Source organism: Panthera onca, chromosome A1 (assembly GCF_046562875.1).
Source record: "Panthera onca isolate mPanOnc1 chromosome A1, mPanOnc1 haplotype 2, whole genome shotgun sequence".
Taxonomy (NCBI): domain Eukaryota; kingdom Metazoa; phylum Chordata; class Mammalia; order Carnivora; family Felidae; genus Panthera; species Panthera onca.
This window is the reverse complement of record NC_138339.1, coordinates 11,745,018-11,762,568: the sequence shown is the minus strand read 5'-3', so window position 1 is coordinate 11,762,568 and position 17,551 is coordinate 11,745,018. Positions and strand designations below refer to the sequence as shown.

Here is a 17,551-nt window from a genome sequence, read left to right as displayed (position 1 = left end):
TCTGTGGCAGTGGGGCCAGGCGGGCTGGGCCGGCAGGGCGCCTGCTTCCCGCTGGAGCAGGCCTGGGGGGACGCTCGGAACCCTGCGCTCCTTCTCGGGAGCCACCGTGGGTCCCGACCAGGTCAACACGGAGCTGCCAGGGGCCCGCCCGTCCCCACCGAATCCAGTCTGCTAACGGGGGATGGAACGAGCTGACAGTCACAGGGACCCACGGGAAAGGGAACCGAAGGAGCGTGTTCCCACGACAAACGAGCATCCCCACGACTCCAGGGGAAAGGCCGGGGGGCTCTGACCTCTTCCACCGTCTCGTCCTGCGGGGTGGCTGCGCTGTCGTCCGAGTCCTTCTGCGAGCCGGCATCGGCGCTCTTGCGGACCTCCCGGCTCTTCTTGTGCTTGTGCGCCAGCTTCTTCACGTGCCCGTCGGCCTTGCCGCTGCTCAGCCGTCGCACCGGGCTCGTCAGCCACTTGCGCAGCGTGTTGCCCGGGCGCTTGGGGCCCGGGGAGCTCTGGGCCCCCATCATGTGGGGCTGGAGAGAGGCCACGGAGGCGGGCGGGCTGGCATCGTTACTGGAGACGGACAGCGAGTCTGAAGGGTGAGAGAGACACGGCAGGTTTGACCGAACGGCCTACAAACAGATCCTCCGGCCGTGTTGCCCGCAGGCTGTGCCCGCCGCCTACCTGCGGCCTGGAAACGCAGGAAGGGAAGGTCCGCCGTCTCACGCACACACCTTTCAAAGCTTTACTGAACCTGAGTTGTTCCCAGAGACAACTCTCCTCAGGACGTACCGTTCCCCCCAAAACCCCAAGTCACCAATCCCCTGAAGACCATCACACAGATGGTCTTTAAAACCGTGTTCATCCACTTTCTTGATAAACACAAGCTATGAAAGAAGATTTCAAAAGAAACTAAGAACTAATCCTGGTGCATAAAGACATCAGTTTGACTCACTACCAGTGAACAAAAAGTACGGCTCTGTAAATAAAACGTGGACGTGTGCACGTACCCACATCAGAATGGATCTGACCTGGTCAGACTTTGGGACAAATGACACCCATCTGGAACGCTGTGTCAAGAGCGAAGTCAGCAGCTGGGAAAGGGGGCAATGCCGGCTGGTTTGGTGGGAGATCCGGCCTGGGGCCGGACCCCGGAACTATGCAGGCGCAGGGGGTCTTTCTCTCGGACTCGAAGTGACTTCTCTCGTCCAAGTAAATACCAGCAGCACATTTTTAAAAGAAATGTGAGGGGAAGCCTTCTTCAAATAACCAACAATGCTTTGCAGAAAACATATCCGAGTGAATCTTCTCACTGGATCTCAAAAATTAGAGAGAGTCGACCCTGAATTGTTTTTTCAGGAGAAAAAAAGAGACCTAAAAGAAGCTTAGAAGACAGCTGACACTCACCGAATCCAAGCAGTTATGAGGCAGGACTTTACAAACTGAAAACCGGTGACAGGACACCGCCTGGCCCTTTCCTGAGCACCTGACTTGAGGGTGTCAGTCTAGTGAAATGGAGTAAAACGCTTTACACTTTAAGAAATGGAATGAGGAAGAAGATCATTCACTATGCTTGTTATTTTCTTAAGTCTTCTGCAGCCTGAAAAATATATTAAAATTACTCTTTGGGACGATCCTATTTTACAGACACCTGTATTCGTTTGTTTACCTCGGTGGCACCGGAGACATTATGTGCTGCAGTTACAAAGCAGGAGAGCTAATCCCTCCCAATCCCGTGATTATATGCGAGAGAGTCAACAGTAGTTTCCCACTCCTGCTCCAGACTCCTGGACGAGACGGCGGATCCCTGTCTAATTGCCATCTCATTCCTTCCCTGGCCCAAGCCTTGCATGGGTGGAGGGTATAATCTTCCATAAACAGATGACACATTTCAAGCAGGATCGCTCATTCTTAAAAATCTAGATTTTCTCAGAGCCAGACTTTGGTTCAAAACTAAGCAATACAGGATTCAGTTGACAAGCAAAAACCTTTTCCCCTGCGTGAGTATGTGCACGTAGATGTGTGGATCTAGATTCGTTCGTTTGTAACTTTATTTTAAAATGAAAGTCACTACAATATTTCCACGTCTCTCCTTTTCCTCAGGCACCATCTAAAGAGGCAGGAGGGAATTACACCATTAAGCTGGCCACAGCACACAGCAAGTACTTCCTAGACATTTTCTCAGGTGCCAATTCAGGATAAAGGCAAACAGGGAAGCACAGTGCCTAGCCTCAGGAACTTTCACGTAGAGACAACAAGAAGGACAAAAAGAAGAGGGAGGTTGGGGCAATCCACGCGCCAAATGGCAATTTATTCAACTGCAGGTTTTTTTTTTAAGTTCCAACTAATTTTATTAGCAAGATGCTGGGTCAGCCACAGCAGGTGACACTTCCACAGTCCTTTAGTGTGCTGGGACTCAGAGCCAAGCCCTGTACGTGCCACTGGACAAAGGTGAAGAGAACCGTCCTTCACCCACGGGATCCGCCATGTAGTGTTTTCCAGGACCACATAACTACGAGGCCAGAACTATAAGCGAGTACAAATCCTGTTAGAGGCTGGGAAGAAGGGGAATTGAGTAGACGGATCCCAGAAGGCTTCTTGAAGGAGGCATCAGAAATCCCCAGCCCTAAGAAGTAGAGCCAGCTGATTCACAGCCCACATGTGAAGGGCAGTCACGTCTCCCACATACATTCACTCAGCCGGGTAACTCAAGACAAAGGACAGTGGAGGTGGCACTCAGGCGGAGGCTGCGAGACGTCTGGGGCTGGCCAACCTACGACAAGTGTCACTGATGGGGCCCACTGTGCCTCGTATGAACTGAGGGAGGCAGGAAAGAGACAGAGGCCCTCTTACTTCAATAAAACCCGATCAATTACAGGTCTTGACATTCATAAGCAGAATCCTCACACGTTCCAAGTAACAGGGAGCACCAGCTAAGCCAACAAATGAACCTCACACGTGTTCTTGTGCCTACAAGTGAGAATCTGGGGGAGTGTGGCACGGGAGCAGTGTAGCACATAGCGTGAATCCTTACTGAAAAGGGGACGCCCGCTGTTACCCTGACACAGTCTTTGTCCACCAGAGCCTGCAGGGTCACCGAGAAGCGGGAGGGCACTTAGATGGGCGTGGGCAGTGGTGGGCAGGGACTCGGGGCAGGCCCCGGAGCACAAAGACCTCTCCTCTGGTCAGCAGCCCCAGCCGGCCTTTGGAGGCACGAGGGCATGAACTGCAGCCCATCAATAACGCTTTGTGGGATGCGGCTGGCTCTGCCCGGATACTTCCCAGGGCATTCTAGCCTCGCTCGCAAAGGAGCTAGCCTCTCCCTGTGGGCTCAGCTGCAGAGCGTTTGGTTCGCTGCACTTTGGGAAATTGGTTCAAAAGAGAGTCCCTCCTCACTTGGCAGGTCACGCGTTATAAACGTGGCCGTGGCCTGAACGTTCCACCCCAGACCCGGAAGGGGGCAGAGCTGCCCAAGGCCGGAGCTCACCGGTTACAGATGAACTGCTGTTTCCAAGGGAACAGCCATTCTCTTCCTGGGCTGCTCTTTATCAAATCACTTAATGACACTGTTTCACTTTACTGGAATATTTAGGACTTAGAAAAATCTGGCAGCCACTACGCACTAAGGAGAAAGTTTTGTTGCATTTTAAGCAGCACTGTTTCAGTTGTTGTTTTTAACATCTATGCCCATCATGGGGCTTCAACTCCCAACCCCGAGATCAAGAGTCGCATGCTCCACTGACTGAGCCAGCCTGGAGACTGTACAATTTTGTCAAATTTTATTTTATTTTCTTTTGTTTTATTTTACTTTATTTTATTTTTTAGGTCAAATTTTAAATTTTACCTTGAAAAAACTATTCTACTTCAGGAGTCTGAAAATGTAGAAGATTTCTTCACCTGTCTCCAAGATGAGCAGACACTTTGTCTGGTGCAGGTCTGATACACTGGCCACAATTCTGGTGATCAGCGATTAAAAAAAAAAACCAACCAACCCCTAAATCAAAAGCAAAATAAATTCCTTCTCTTTCTACTTTGCCTTTAACAGTAATGCTCACTTTTTCATGCTACTTGGCACTCTTTGAAACACAACAAATGGTATTTCTTCCTTTACACTGTGCAAACTTCTACCCAAATCAATGAATTAAACACTCCATTTAAATGCTCGTTACTTGCTTGTGACATAATGTGACAATCAGGAATTTAAAAACTTAAAAATCATTGAAACTTAATATATTCATTAATAGAATGGAATAGAGTCCGGCTAATTTTGTTGTTGTTGTTGTTAACTGAGGAACACACTTTGACCACTAGACCAGCTGCTTTGTTGCAACTTTAACCAATGTGTCCTAATGGTACCTAGTGGAACTAAGGTCCCTAATGTTACTGGGCACAAGGTAAGCCTCAATCACACAACCAACAGGGCTTTAGAAGGTCTCCTTGGGAAGATCTTAAATTACTGGCCTGCACAGAGGTGCCTTTTCTAGAAGGGTTCCCAGCGGCTGTGATACGCTGAGTCTAACGTGTCCTGCCCAGGTATAAACACCACTCGGGCAGGCCCCCTTCCTCTAAAACCTCACCTTTCTGCCGGATTACACTGTGGATGGCTCAGGCCAATAAGAGTAATCCTCAGGTGGAGGGCTATGGTCCCAGCTCTTTATAACCCTTTCGTGACAGTACTCTCCCAGCTGGATAACTGCCAAGACAGGAAGCCAACCGCGACCTTAGACTCCAGGTTTCACGTGGGTGGGTGCTGAGTCTGGTTTGTTTACAAGTATGTGCCCAGCTGCCGGCAGGATGTGTGGCACATCCTGGGAGCTTAAATGTGTGTGTTGAATAAATGACAAATGGGTGAGTGAGTCGATTACCAGCTACAGGCTCCCTCCCCGACTCAGCACACTGCCTGCTAACTTAGGTTGACCGCAGTAAATGCCACCAACGTCCTGACTTGGTGGTAGACCCTCCTCAGTTCCGAGATGAGCTACAAGTACCACCGAATTTTAGTCAAATTCATCAGTCTGTCAATTACTTACTTGCAAGCTGGTAATTGACAGCAGATTGAGGCTATTCTTGTAATGATCTGCCCTACGTGGGGCTTTCTTGTAAGGCAGAGGCAGGCCCAGGAGCTCGTGGTGAGAGTGGTGTGAACGTGAACTGCGCCCATCACGCATGGTGGGGACCAGGGAGCAGAAAGTGGATTCAGGACCGCACTGAACGGAGAAATACGGCAGAAACTAACCTGACCCTCAAAGAAAACTATTTGTTCCTGTTTCCCATCTTCAGCTGCTGTCTCTTGCCTTTCCCTCGATTCCTAACTTCTGGGAAGTAAAAAAAAAGACTCAGCACCCAGTCCCACTGCTTTTTCACCCATCCCCAACCTTCCTGCCTCCAAGAACGGCTGCGGTCACATCATGTCTTGTCTGGGGATGTGCACTCTTCTAGCTTGGGGAAAATCCACTGATTCAAGTTCCAGACGGAGGATCAATTATGTGGCAAAAGGAACTGTGGGCTTGTCAAAGGGTCTGAGTCTCAGCCTGGTTCTCCCCCTCAATAGCCATGACCCCACACTGACATCCTGGCATCTGGATTTCCTCATCTCACAGGGCCACTGTTGGATTACATGAAACAATGGGACGAATGAGCTTTACAAACGGTAAAGTGCTATTTGCAAATGTAGGATGGCTGAGGCGACCTTCTTCAGGACTCCTTGGTAGTTCTACGTGACTTATTGCCACACTGTATTTATGCAACTGCGAGTACCTGGAAAAATGGGGATTTGGGTTAATCATCTTGGTAATCACAAGCCTGGCACGGTGATCAGGACATCCTCGAAATCATTTTGAGATGGATGGATGAAGCAAACCACATGGATTAGTTCATTTTCTTTCCATTTAACAACTTGTCCCTTATTAAGAAGAAAAAGTAAATTGCAGTGGGAAGAGATACTATCAGCACATCAGTCTTTTAAAAAGACGCTCGAGTGCATACATGAGAAAGCCATTTGTGATCTGCCTGAAGCCCTAAGAGAGGAAATCAAGTTTATGTCCTCTTATTTTGAGGGGCAGACCAAGCCCACATAGATGGCTTCTTTGCTAAAGTCAGAGTTCATGCAAAGTCCATGCTAGATTTCTTCCTAAAAAAAAGTTAAAAAAGCTCGGGAAAGGAGGGAGAGCAGGAGTGCTGACCCCAGCCCCTTGCAGGAAAAGAGTCTTACCGTGCGAGTACACACAACACAGAGACTGTCGGGAGAAGATAAATCGCCTTCTCGTCCCAGTCACTAAGTTAGAGACATCTGTGATTCATAGAGCACTTTTTTTTTTTTTTTAATGTAAGAAAAAAAGGCAAAAGGACCATATCCTGCTAGTTGCAGACTAAGAAGGATCACATTTCATTTGAGCCCTCCCCCCATTTCACAACGGTGAAGTCTCAGGGCGCCTGTGAGTGCACGGAGTGAGGAGCACAGTGCTGATTGTGTCTGTTCACAGACTCTGACACGCTAGGCCCTGATCGCGACGACGTTTCACCGGAACCTGTTTTCCCTTCCTGCCTTTCTTCCTTTTCTGTCCCCACAGCACACGGCTCCAGGAGGGCAGAGATGTCTGCTGCTCTGTTCATGCTGCCTCTCCAGAGTTTAAAGCCGGCTTTACCTTGAAGAGGGCTCTCTACAGATCAACAGTCATTCGAAAGCAATGGGGCCAGGTTCTGGCCCCATCCCATCACGTCCTGGGCTGGGCGCCGTGCAAGTCCTGTAGCTGTCTGACTATGGAGTGACAGTGAGTCCTTACCAGGTGGCTGGGGTGGGGGGGGGGGTGGGGGGGGGGAAGGAACAAGCACGGACTTTGTAATGTTACAGTCTGACACAAACAGGAGGCAATACTCGTATTTTTGCACAGAAAAAGAAATCGCAGAAGACCCGGAAGCAAGCAGGGGGAAGCGGGCTGCTGGGCTGATCGCTCCCCGGAAGCAGGGACCGCGAGGACGGTGAAGGCCCCGTCACTCCGGGGGGCCAGTGTGCCACCACCACAGCACCGCACGTCTGCAGAGACCAGGACCCCTCACTCCACATAACGTCAAGCAAACGGGCACACAGGACCCGCGCGGACGGCCGTGTCACATCTGACGAGGCCCGACCACCACGCAGACGTGCACAGTCAACGCTGGGAGACCTTCCAGTAAATTGCAACCTCGCATTTCAAATTCTCTTTCAGGGTCTCCCCCAACGATTTTAGCTAGTTTTGAAGGAAGGGAGTCCCATCTTTCTGTCCACTGTACATGGTCAAAGATCCCTGTCAAATGAACAATGCGGTGATGTCTCGATATACACGCTAACCAGGGGAAGCCTAACTCGGCTTGGCAGGTTCCCACGGCAAACTGCTAATTTACAATTCTACTTATAAGGACATAAAGGCATGTTTATTTAGCAGCTATTGCTAGAGAAAGATTATGTGCTCAAGAAAGATAACTCAAGGACACTTTGGAGCAGCTGCTTCCAATGTCTGATGGTAATTCCATCGGACTATTTTAGAACAGACTGGGCAGGGTTTAATCAGGTGCACCTGGCCTCCGGCAGTTTCTCAAACCTCTGTCTTGTCAAGGATTCGATGCAGCAAATCACATTTTAATTTAGGAAATTCTTGTACCATGCCAGGAAGGTCACAACGTACATGTGAGAATCAGATGTAGAAAATTACTTACGGAACAAAGAGTAAGTTGGTTGCTGACTGGGTTGGGGTTCAAATATTCCAGAGCATAATTTTCTGAATAATGACCGTCACTTCTACTCTTGTCAAATTGGCTTTTAATTCCCTGCTTTTGGAATTGAGGTGACATCTCTTTGGAATGAAAAAACCCAAAAAGGCCATAATGTACTAGAAATCCTCTTGAGGATCACATAAAAAGTGAGCGAATCTATACATTTATTTTCCCGGATACATGTCTACATTTCGTTTTACACAGGACTACAACCACCTCCACGGGCTAAGTCCGTTAATTTACAACCATGATGAGCGAGGTGAAGCTGGGCTGTTACTTGGGGGGAATTCTGTGCACCGAAGAGGAACTCGACCTGCCCAGTGATGCGGTTCTACTTCCAGAGCTTCAGATACCGGAGCAAGCATGTCTCCAAACTTAAGTGAGCGAGTGCCTGGAAACGTTTCCTGAGGGACTTCCTGCTCATTCCGGTTACCCTACTGCTCTTACACAGCCTCTGCCCATCTCTGAACCTGCAATTCTTAAGTTGCTCCCCAGCGTCAATAAAGATCCACCAGGCCTGCAACACGACAGGCCACCACATCGTCGGCGCCATCGGCCGGTTACCTCCTCTCCTGCACACGCCCACGTCCAGGTGTCCCAGGGCTCCGGGGCTTCACCCGGGGCTCAAACGGTCACACGAAGTCATGCTGACACAGGAGACGGCCTTTTTAAAAAGTGGGAAGCTGGACAGAAGGCCTGAGCACTAGAGTCTGCAGAATGGTAAGGAATGAAAAATGTGGCGTGAGCATTGAAGGCAAATCTGCAAGGGGGGTCCTTAACGCAAACACGTGAGCTCTGAATTTGCTTTCCAATATGAAGTAGAGACTGAAAACATGAAAAGATCAAACTCCCAAGTTGCTGCTGTTGTTTGTTAAAAGTGATCCCTGGATTCCACCAGAGGTCCAGCACGGCCTGGCCACAGCTCGTGCTGTAATAAAGCACACATGTCCTTTGCTGCCTGAGAAAACGCACAAAAGTGACCAGCACATTCGCTGTTCCCGGAGCAGCCCCTCCCGTGAACTCACACCAGGGTTCGCTAGCATCCCCCCCCAGCCCCCACCTCGGGGGACCGAGTGGAAGAACACGATGTAATCACTGGCACCCATGAAAACCGACTCGCCTAGAAAGCACCGCCCTCAAACAGAAACACTCGCTCTACCTGGTCTCTCGGCGGAGGCTGAAAGCGAGGGTGTGCACAAACAGGGCGATTACCCTGCTGTGCGCTTAGGGGGCCGCGTCGTGAAGAGACAAGGGCCTTTTCACCACCACATAACGCGAGGAGCATGAGGGACACACGGCTCATAATGTCTCACCAGACAAACGTGCAAACGGAAGTCACACGTGCAAACTTGCTCCTTTGGCTCACAGAGAAATCGCCAAGTGCTATTTATTCTTGGTGTGGGTTCTGAAGACACTTCAAGCATTACATAATCATTGGAAAATGTGGCTATGTCAACAAATGCAAAACTGCAAGCGTCATTTTCCCTCTCAAATTCATTCTCGTGAGGGGAATGCTAACCTGTCAGAAAATTAAAGATCTTTCTCCACGTGTGGGAAATTAAAAAAAAAAAAATCTCCACGTGAATTTCAACACTTGAATTTCCAATAAGGAAATGTGAAAAAATTAAATAAAAATGAAAGCAGATGGCCTACTCCTTTGCTTGGCTAATCAGATGAACAGGATATCACAAACTGCCAAAGTGGAGATTTGAAAACACCTCACAAATGGAATAATAGGAGAGTCAGTTTTTTTTGTTTTTTTTTTGTTTTGAGAGAGAGCACACACACATGTAGGGGAGGGGCAGAGGGAAAGAGAGCAAGAATCTTAACTCCGTGCTCAGCACAGAGCCCAACATGCGGCTTGATTCCACAACCTGGATTATGACTGAGCCGACTGAGCCACCCTGGTGCCCCTGGGAGAGTCAGTTTCGACGGTGGATAACCCAAAGGACGGACCAGTCTGGATCAATGTAAGGAATTTAACACGGATCGAGTGAACAGACTTATCCACACCCTGAACAAAATGGGCCCTGGCTCATGTGCTGGGTCAGGAATGCTCTGGGTACAAGTAGGTCTGTGGCTGGTGACAGTTCATCAGCAGGCTGTTGGCCTTCAGGAAAAGAGGAGTTTGGCAGCTGTCGTGTCCTGTGACCGGGACACTGGGAGAGGGCGGCGTAGGGATGAGAGGCGGACCAGCCCCCGGTCGAGGCGCAGGGTCGACACGAAACCCCTCACGCCGCTGGGCGCCCTGCTGATCTGACACCCCTTTCCAGGGAGGTGGGGGAGACCAGGCACATGCGAGTCGGGTCGACTGCTCGCCTGATGCAGACACTCACGCGCCGCAAACCACCCCGTCAGAGAACACAACCATGTCGTCAGAGCTCTTGTCTCCTTCTCTCAACCCTGCTCTTACGTTGGGGCTTCCTTTTTCACGTGAGCCTCCTCTGCCCGGGACAAACGCTAGCTTTGTTTGAGGAGAGCTTCCAGCCCATACGCCTGCTTTCTCCGGGTAACAGGGCCATTTTCTTTGCCTTTTACATGAGTTAGCCCTTGAAATGTAGTTTTTGGGAGACGAACAGGCAGGCTTTTCTGCAATAGAAAGCCTAAGCTGTCACAAAGGGAAAAGAAATCCCCAAGGAGCTATCTTGCCAGTGATGACAGGGAGGGGATTTGGGCTGACTTTTACACAAGGACAAAAGCAGATGTTTAACGATATCCTTGTTGGATGGAAGAAAGACATTTTTTGAAAAACTGCATAAAAACGAGACCGGAAACACACACACAAATCCTGCAACCGCAGACATTTACGTCTCCCAGAGTTTTCAGACACCCTCCACTCCAGCCCGGCCCCTACACTCCTGCTTAGGGCTCCGTGGCTCTCCAGCCACACCGGCTGGGAAATGGGAATGAGAGGCGGGGCAGCATCAGTGCTCACGTGGAAAGTTCTCCAGACACGGAGCGGCCCCACCACGCGGCCCCACCACGCAGCCCCACCACGCAGCCCCACGTGAAGTCCTGGGCAGTGGAGGTGACACCTCGCGTGGTCTGACTGCTGTCTCCTACACGAGGGAACGAAAGGTGTGAGCCCCAGACCAGTCTCTGCAGGGCAGGGCGCTGCGTGTGGCTGAGCAGCCCCCCCAGGGAACCGCCGTGTAGGGGAGCAGTGACCTCCTGGGGCGCGCTGCCCTCGTCTGCTTCCACGCTCAGGAGCAGAACTCTTCCGAATGCTCCTGTATCCTCCTGCTTGGCTTCTTCAGAAGCTGAGACCCTCTGCGTTCCCAAAAAGTCAAATGGCTGTTCTTTTCACAAACTTACTTACGATTAACGTCACTTACACAAGGAAAACATTATTATAGAAACAAATACCGTGTGTTTACCAGATTCCTTAGTATTTAGTATACCGCTGACTTAGGGAAAATGAGTTTTTTTCTGTGATAAAATAATGGATTCTTGAGTCTTAATTTCTTTATTTGGGAAGCTATTCCCAGGGCAATACAGCATTTATTATAGCCCTGAATAGATAATCATCATTTAAGGGAACAGAAAGCTAATTTGGGGGGAATAAGCAATCCTGTGAGGCTCGCATAACATTCTCTTTGTCTGATTCTGCCTTTCAGAGGTTCCAAGACTGCTAAGAAACATGAAATGTTTAACCTGTGGGCATAACTGTTCCTGATATTAAACACAAAGTGTTAGCAATAAAAACATTTCATCTTATCTGTAGGAGGCTTACATTTGAACCGTACTCTTCGCAATGAATATTTATGCTTTTGTTTAACGTCTTCTTACTACTTGTTGGGAAAAAAATGACATAAGTCAGGGTATCTTCTTAAAGAAGAGATCAAAGATTTTTTAGGGGGGCAATTTGTAGATTTCCTTAAAGTTGAAAATGCCTCTAAATGAAGCAGGACATACACAAAGACACTCCCACGCAAAATGGTTTTAAGAGAACATTCTGTAGTCAGTGGTTTAAACTACATGATTGATTTGTTTCAGGTGGTGACAGATTTCTCCTCATTCATGCACAAATTTTTTATTTTTAATTAAGACCACATCCAGCATGCCAACACGCAAAAGCCTTTTTCATGCACTCTAGAAAACGTATGAATTGCCTAAGAACAGAGCTGGCCAAAATACACGATAAACCACGCAAACTTGTTTTCGTAGAGCCACGTGACTCATTCCGCATAACCATACGCTAATTTTTACATGGCATTAAGGGCGAAACGACCAGGGCCTTGGAACGCTCTGCAGCGAGCCTGCCAAACACCATCATTCTCCACGTCCTCGACGCAGCAGGTTTGCTGAAGCTTCAGCCTCAAGGGGTGGATATTAGTTTGGAAAGAGTTCCAGCTGTGGAGAATGAGGAAAGGGATGGTCCCCCCTCCCCCACAAACCACAAAGCAAGTATCTAGTGCGTTATATTTTAGGGTCCCTGGTTGTTGGGTTCAAAAATAAAGAACACAGAAAGCCCTAGCCAGTTAGGAATCCCGTTCACAATTATATTTCAGGAATACCTCTCCCAAAGGCGACATGAGGCTCTAAGTTAAGGCGAGGCATTGAAAAACGGGATTAAAATGTTAACCGCAGCTGAGGAGGCAAGGCGTGCCTGTGTGCGCACGGTTACAGCCCACATCCAAGAACACAATGCGTTAAGGGCTGCGATCCCAAACTTTTAGTCTGATTTTGTGACATCGCCCCCTGCCCCCTACAAGAACTGAGTGGACCTGAATTTGATTTCTCAAATGATGAGTCTGTAATTTCTTGAAAACTGCCCACTCCCTTTCTAGGATATCACATCCCCAAACAATGACAAAAGGCTAAAAACACAAAGGAAAGAGGGTCAGGGCAACTGTTTGCGGAGTTGTTCACGGGTCCAACACTGGAGGTGAGATCCCGATCTCCGACGTGCCTTGGGGCAGGGCAGCTCTCTAAGAATCCCGGGGCCTCCTGTGCGGTTACTCGGGGCAGCCAAGCGAGTGCATTGAGAAAGAAGGAAGGAAGGAAGGGAGGCCTGGAGTCTTTCCAGGAGGGAACAAAAGCAGGCAGGGAGACAAAGGCAAGGAAAAGAACGCCTCTGCTATGAGCACCAATTAATGGCACAAACCTGGTCCTTGGCTTTAATTAATGCCCCGTGTGACAGAATGGCACTGCCACAGCCCGGGAGGGAAGCCACAGTAGGAAGTGAGCAGACGCCCCGCGTGGGGGGCAGGGGCGGAGGGCGGCTGGGGGAGCGCTATGTGCTGGCTTTCTTGTTAGCTGGGGAGAAACAAAAGGAAAACATTCAGTTTTTAGTTCCACGTCACAATAAGCACACTCCTTCCTGTTCTTAAAGACTCCCTTATTCACATGGGCCACTGGGCCACTTCTTACAATAATCCGTCCACTTTCAGAGATGAGAGAGGGTGGTGGGGGGGGGGGGAGGGAGGCTTGCCTTAGGACTGCGTCTTTGGACACGAGAATCACTCTCGTCTTTTCAAGCTGCCGGGTCTACGTGTTTCCGTGACAGTGTGAACTGTTCTTAATTTTAACAAGATATAACAACAGAAACTTTCTTCAACTACGCATTTGAGAAAATGGACAATGGATGGGAGTGAGACAATTTCTTACAGTAAGTTTTAGAAGTAAAATAGGCATCAGTTTGCACATATAAAGACTAGAAGAAAATGTGTTCAAACATAATCTGCAGTTGCCTGTGCTATTTCCCCCTCTGCTGCTCCTTCTGTACATTGTCTTCTTTTCGATTTTACAGTTAGCATACAGTTTCAGAGAAACTGTGTATTTTGGGGCCATATACTGTGGAGTCTGTATGGTTTTCTGGGAGAACTGTAAAAACTCACCAGGAGCATCTGGGCTGTGGCTCCTCCCCCCACACCCCCAGCCAGTCCTCAGAGACGGGAGAGGAAGTGAGGGGAGCCCCCATGGACTCATTCCGAGGCTCATTTACCCCCACTCTCTCAGGCAGGCTATCCTGGGTTTATGGATTTGCTTGCTCACCACAAGGCTAACTTCGAGCACCTGGAGGAAATTCTTCAGCATAAGAGCCATAAATTTGTGTTCATCCTGAAGTCTAGCTGAAGAAATATGCTTAGAAAGAGCACATACCAGAGAGGGAGCACAGCCGAAGGGCAGAGGCCTGCTCCTTGTCTAGAGAGAAGAAAGGATTCCAGAGCAACGAAAGGCCGTTCTGTCTGAGGGCTCAGAGGAAATTTTTGGGTTTTGAGGAAATTTTCAGTCCATTTTATGAACTTCAAAATTTTAATACTTCAAAATTTCATGTTCCTCCTAAATAAAGCCAGATAATTTTAAGTTTCTTTGCACTTTGGTTGGAAATATACATAAATTCAGTGTGTTCACACTGTTTTTGATTTTTCCCCTCAAAACTGTCACCATAAGTTCAGAGTGACAAATATATCTTTTATTAGTCAAAAGTGAGAAAACAAAATTATTTAAAAACTGCAGTTTGCTTACAAGGAAAAAATAACCTTTAATGTAGTTTTCGGAGAACACAAACACAGCAGCAGCAAGCAGATGCTGTGTGTGTGTGTGTGTGTGTGTGTGTGTGTGTGTGTGTGTGCGCGCGCGCGCGCGCGCACGCACAGGTGAGAAGCTGCAGGTGAGTGTGATTAACAAGGAGTTAGTGGAGGTCACGCTGGCAGGGTCAGCAAGCACAGGAACGCTGGTGGCCTGACTTCTACAGTAACACACTATTCCCATTGTATTATCATGCATATCCTGTCATAAACTCTGACTCATTTAAAAATACTTAAAGAGCAAAACAGATTTGAGCTAGAATTTAGTTTGCATGGTAACTTGTGTGAAAAGGCCTTCATAGCTGAAACAATGCAACGCTGTGCTAAGAGCCCTTTGGTGGTTTTCCTCTACTCACAGGAAGCGGAATGTCCTGTGCACGCGCATCTCTGACATGATGCGCACTGTCACAACAGGTGCATATGACGTGTTTCGGCAAAGAAACGTCTTCCCTACATTTAGTCTTTGAAATGTTTTCCTTTAATTTTTCGAAACAAAAATTGCATTGGTGAGAATCCACACTCATCAAAAAAGACACAGAAGATGTGAAGCGGGTTCAAGGAGAACGATAAGGCACACTCCTCTGTGTGTGCATCTGTTTAATGTTAAGGAGGATCACTACGTTATGCTTTTCCTTAGTCAGGAGAATATGTACAGCACTGGAATAGATTCCATGTGTCCTATAAAAGGATATACTTATTTCAGAATGTGAACAAATTCAATAGTTCCACTATCTTATCAGTGTAACAGGGCTCTCCCACTGAAGCCCTCTTAAAAGATAACTTATGGTTCTTGACCTTACCTAAAACCTGAGTTCTCTTCCTGACAATTGCTTAGCAGTAAAGCTCTCCAGGCTCATGGCTGTGTCAGTTATTGGTAATGGCAAGGGCTGCACATGAAACGGGCTTTCGTGAAGATTGTTCCAAGCAAGACTAATTCACGTTTGAAGGAGAATGCTTTAGGAATATGTCAGAAAGCAGAAAAACAGCCTTTTCCCAAGGTACTCTCCAATAAACGAACTCCCAGATTGCTTGGGGGGTCTAAATAAAAGCCTTGCAATCACTTTCTATGATTTGCTGGGCATTTTAAAGTTATTTTGGGATTTATTTCTTGGATATTACTCAAAATCATTTTTCCTTTTCAATCTGATGTACATCGATTTCCACATAATCAATTAAGTAAGTAGAATCAGAATGTATTAAAATACCATTCTGATATAACATGACATTCAGGAACTTGGAACTGGTCTTGGAATTGCTATGAAGGTTTGGAAAGAGATGGACAGTCATGTCTCTCAAAAAAAAAAATTATTAACTACAGTTTTGCTTTCTCTCATCTATCCTTTACTGTGGAGATTAGATTTTTTTTCCCCATGAAAATTCCAGTGGACGTCAATTTCTTTCCAAATTTGTGTTAGCTGTGTGGTTACAGCTTGGATAACATCACCTAGACTTTCCATGATAGTCTGAGGACTGCCAGAACAAAAATATGCCTCGGGGAAATGAAAAATACGATAGCATAACTATCCTCCAGTATTTAAAAGTTAAGTAATGTCTCTTCAGAAGAATTTCTAAAGAGCTAAAATAACGCTAGGATTCAAATTCTCTCCACAAAGACAATGCTGTCTTCTTAAAATCCATTACCTCTTAGCAAAACTGCTCATTAAAATATTTTGGTCCAAGCTTTGGGGAGGTGTATGATACATTGAGAAGAAGGCTCTACTGTTATTCCCATTTTACAGACAAAAAAACCCTGACGTTCAGAGACATAAGGTAGTTTTCTCAAGGCCCAGAGCTATTCAATGGCTCAGGCTTCAAATCAGACTTTTGATTTTTTTCTGCCCAGATGTTATTATTTTCAGTGAAGAGATCTATGGATCATCTACTTTCATCCGCCTGGTGCAGAATTCCTAGTGGACGGTGTCACAAGGGACCTGTCTGACCCAGACACCTCTAGAGAGGAAGGCCATTCTCAAACAATGTAATTAATATAAATATGATAAAAGTTATGGTCCATGACTTAAAAATGTCTTGATAGCTTTGTGAACAAAAAATACACAGAATATTGATAAAAAACTAACGTTTATACCAACAAATTCACTATTCACGCAGCCAACACTTATCTCTAACCAGATAATTTTGCTGTCTTCCTCGCATTTCGTGAACAAACACGTCAACAGAGCCACTTCCCCTGAGTTGCTAAAGGCACATTTTCTGCCTCCTCCTTCCTCCGACCTCTCCTTCTCTGGTGGGTTCCTCCACATCATCCCTTCTCTCTTGAGCTCATAATAAGCTCTGGAAGTGCCCAGAAGGTCTCACCAGATCCCCCTGGCTGGTCCCTCTTGCGGCCCGCTTCCGAAGCACAGATGTGAGTAACGGATGGTTTGAGAGTGGGGGGCAAACGGCAAGAGTACCAGGCCAGGCTCGAAATCCTGCTAGAAGTCATCCCTGCCTGTGAGCCAGAGACGGCCTAGTGAGAAACTCATTTAATGGCTGTACGGTCCGGACAGATGGTGCAAGTTGCTGCTGGGAAGCCAGCCTCCTCTGGAGCGCTGCAGGGCGGCTGTTCTGCGGAGACCCACAGACCTCACTCCCCACCCTCACTCCATTCTTTCGTATCCTGTTGCCTTTTCCTCAACATGGAGCTCATCGACTTCTCAAATGACCTTTGCAGTCATGTTTCCTGGTCTTAACTCTGGTTCTGTGTGCAAAGCCAAAGCCTGGCACACGCACTCCCTTGAAATACACTGGTGGTCGCTGCAGCGTCCCTTCCCCTAACTTTACGTTGTCTTATTATATGGCTGCGGTTCTTAAGACAAGGAACCAGAGAATCAAAACACGAATGCAGGACACTGCTGTTTTCTTGAATGGTCTGAACCCCTCCCCCACCCCGCAATTAAACCTGAAACAGACCCGAGGCCAGCTCAGATCATAAGAAGGTGTGTGGCACAGATCCCTTTAGGCCGTTTACATGCCGTTTACAAGAAAGAAAGGATAAGCAGCAGCAGTTCCCGGATATTGAGAGTGCCCCCAGCCGCGCAATCAATCAACACGAGCGCTTCTCGTCCCGTTCCGAGAGCCCCCCTCTCCCAGGCGGGCAGCGGATAGCACAGGCCGGCGTTCAAGCACGACACACTGCCGTCTCGAAGCATGCAGCCATCGCCCCGGCAGCCACCCGAGAGAACAGAGCCGGGGGAGCGGGCTGGAGGGGCGTGCACGGCAAGCGTGCGTACCTAGGTCGAGGATCCAGTACTTGCAGGTGCCGGGCGGCCCGCCGC

General features: G+C 48.1%; 1 protein-coding gene across 4 annotated transcripts in view; it reads right to left on the bottom strand.

The window, feature by feature from the left end:
• TRIO (trio Rho guanine nucleotide exchange factor) overlaps nt 1-17,551 on the bottom strand; it is a 355,586-nt gene that overhangs the window by 42,267 nt on the left and 295,768 nt on the right. For all 4 annotated transcript variants that reach the window (XR_013554624.2, XM_060634370.3, XM_060634366.3 and 1 more), the window contains one exon: nt 294-586. Coding sequence is in view for 3 of the 4 variants with exons in the window: in XM_060634370.3 (XP_060490353.1) it covers nt 294-586 (293 nt within the window). In the remaining variant the exon portion in view is untranslated. The remainder of the gene's footprint in view (nt 1-293; nt 587-17,551) is intronic.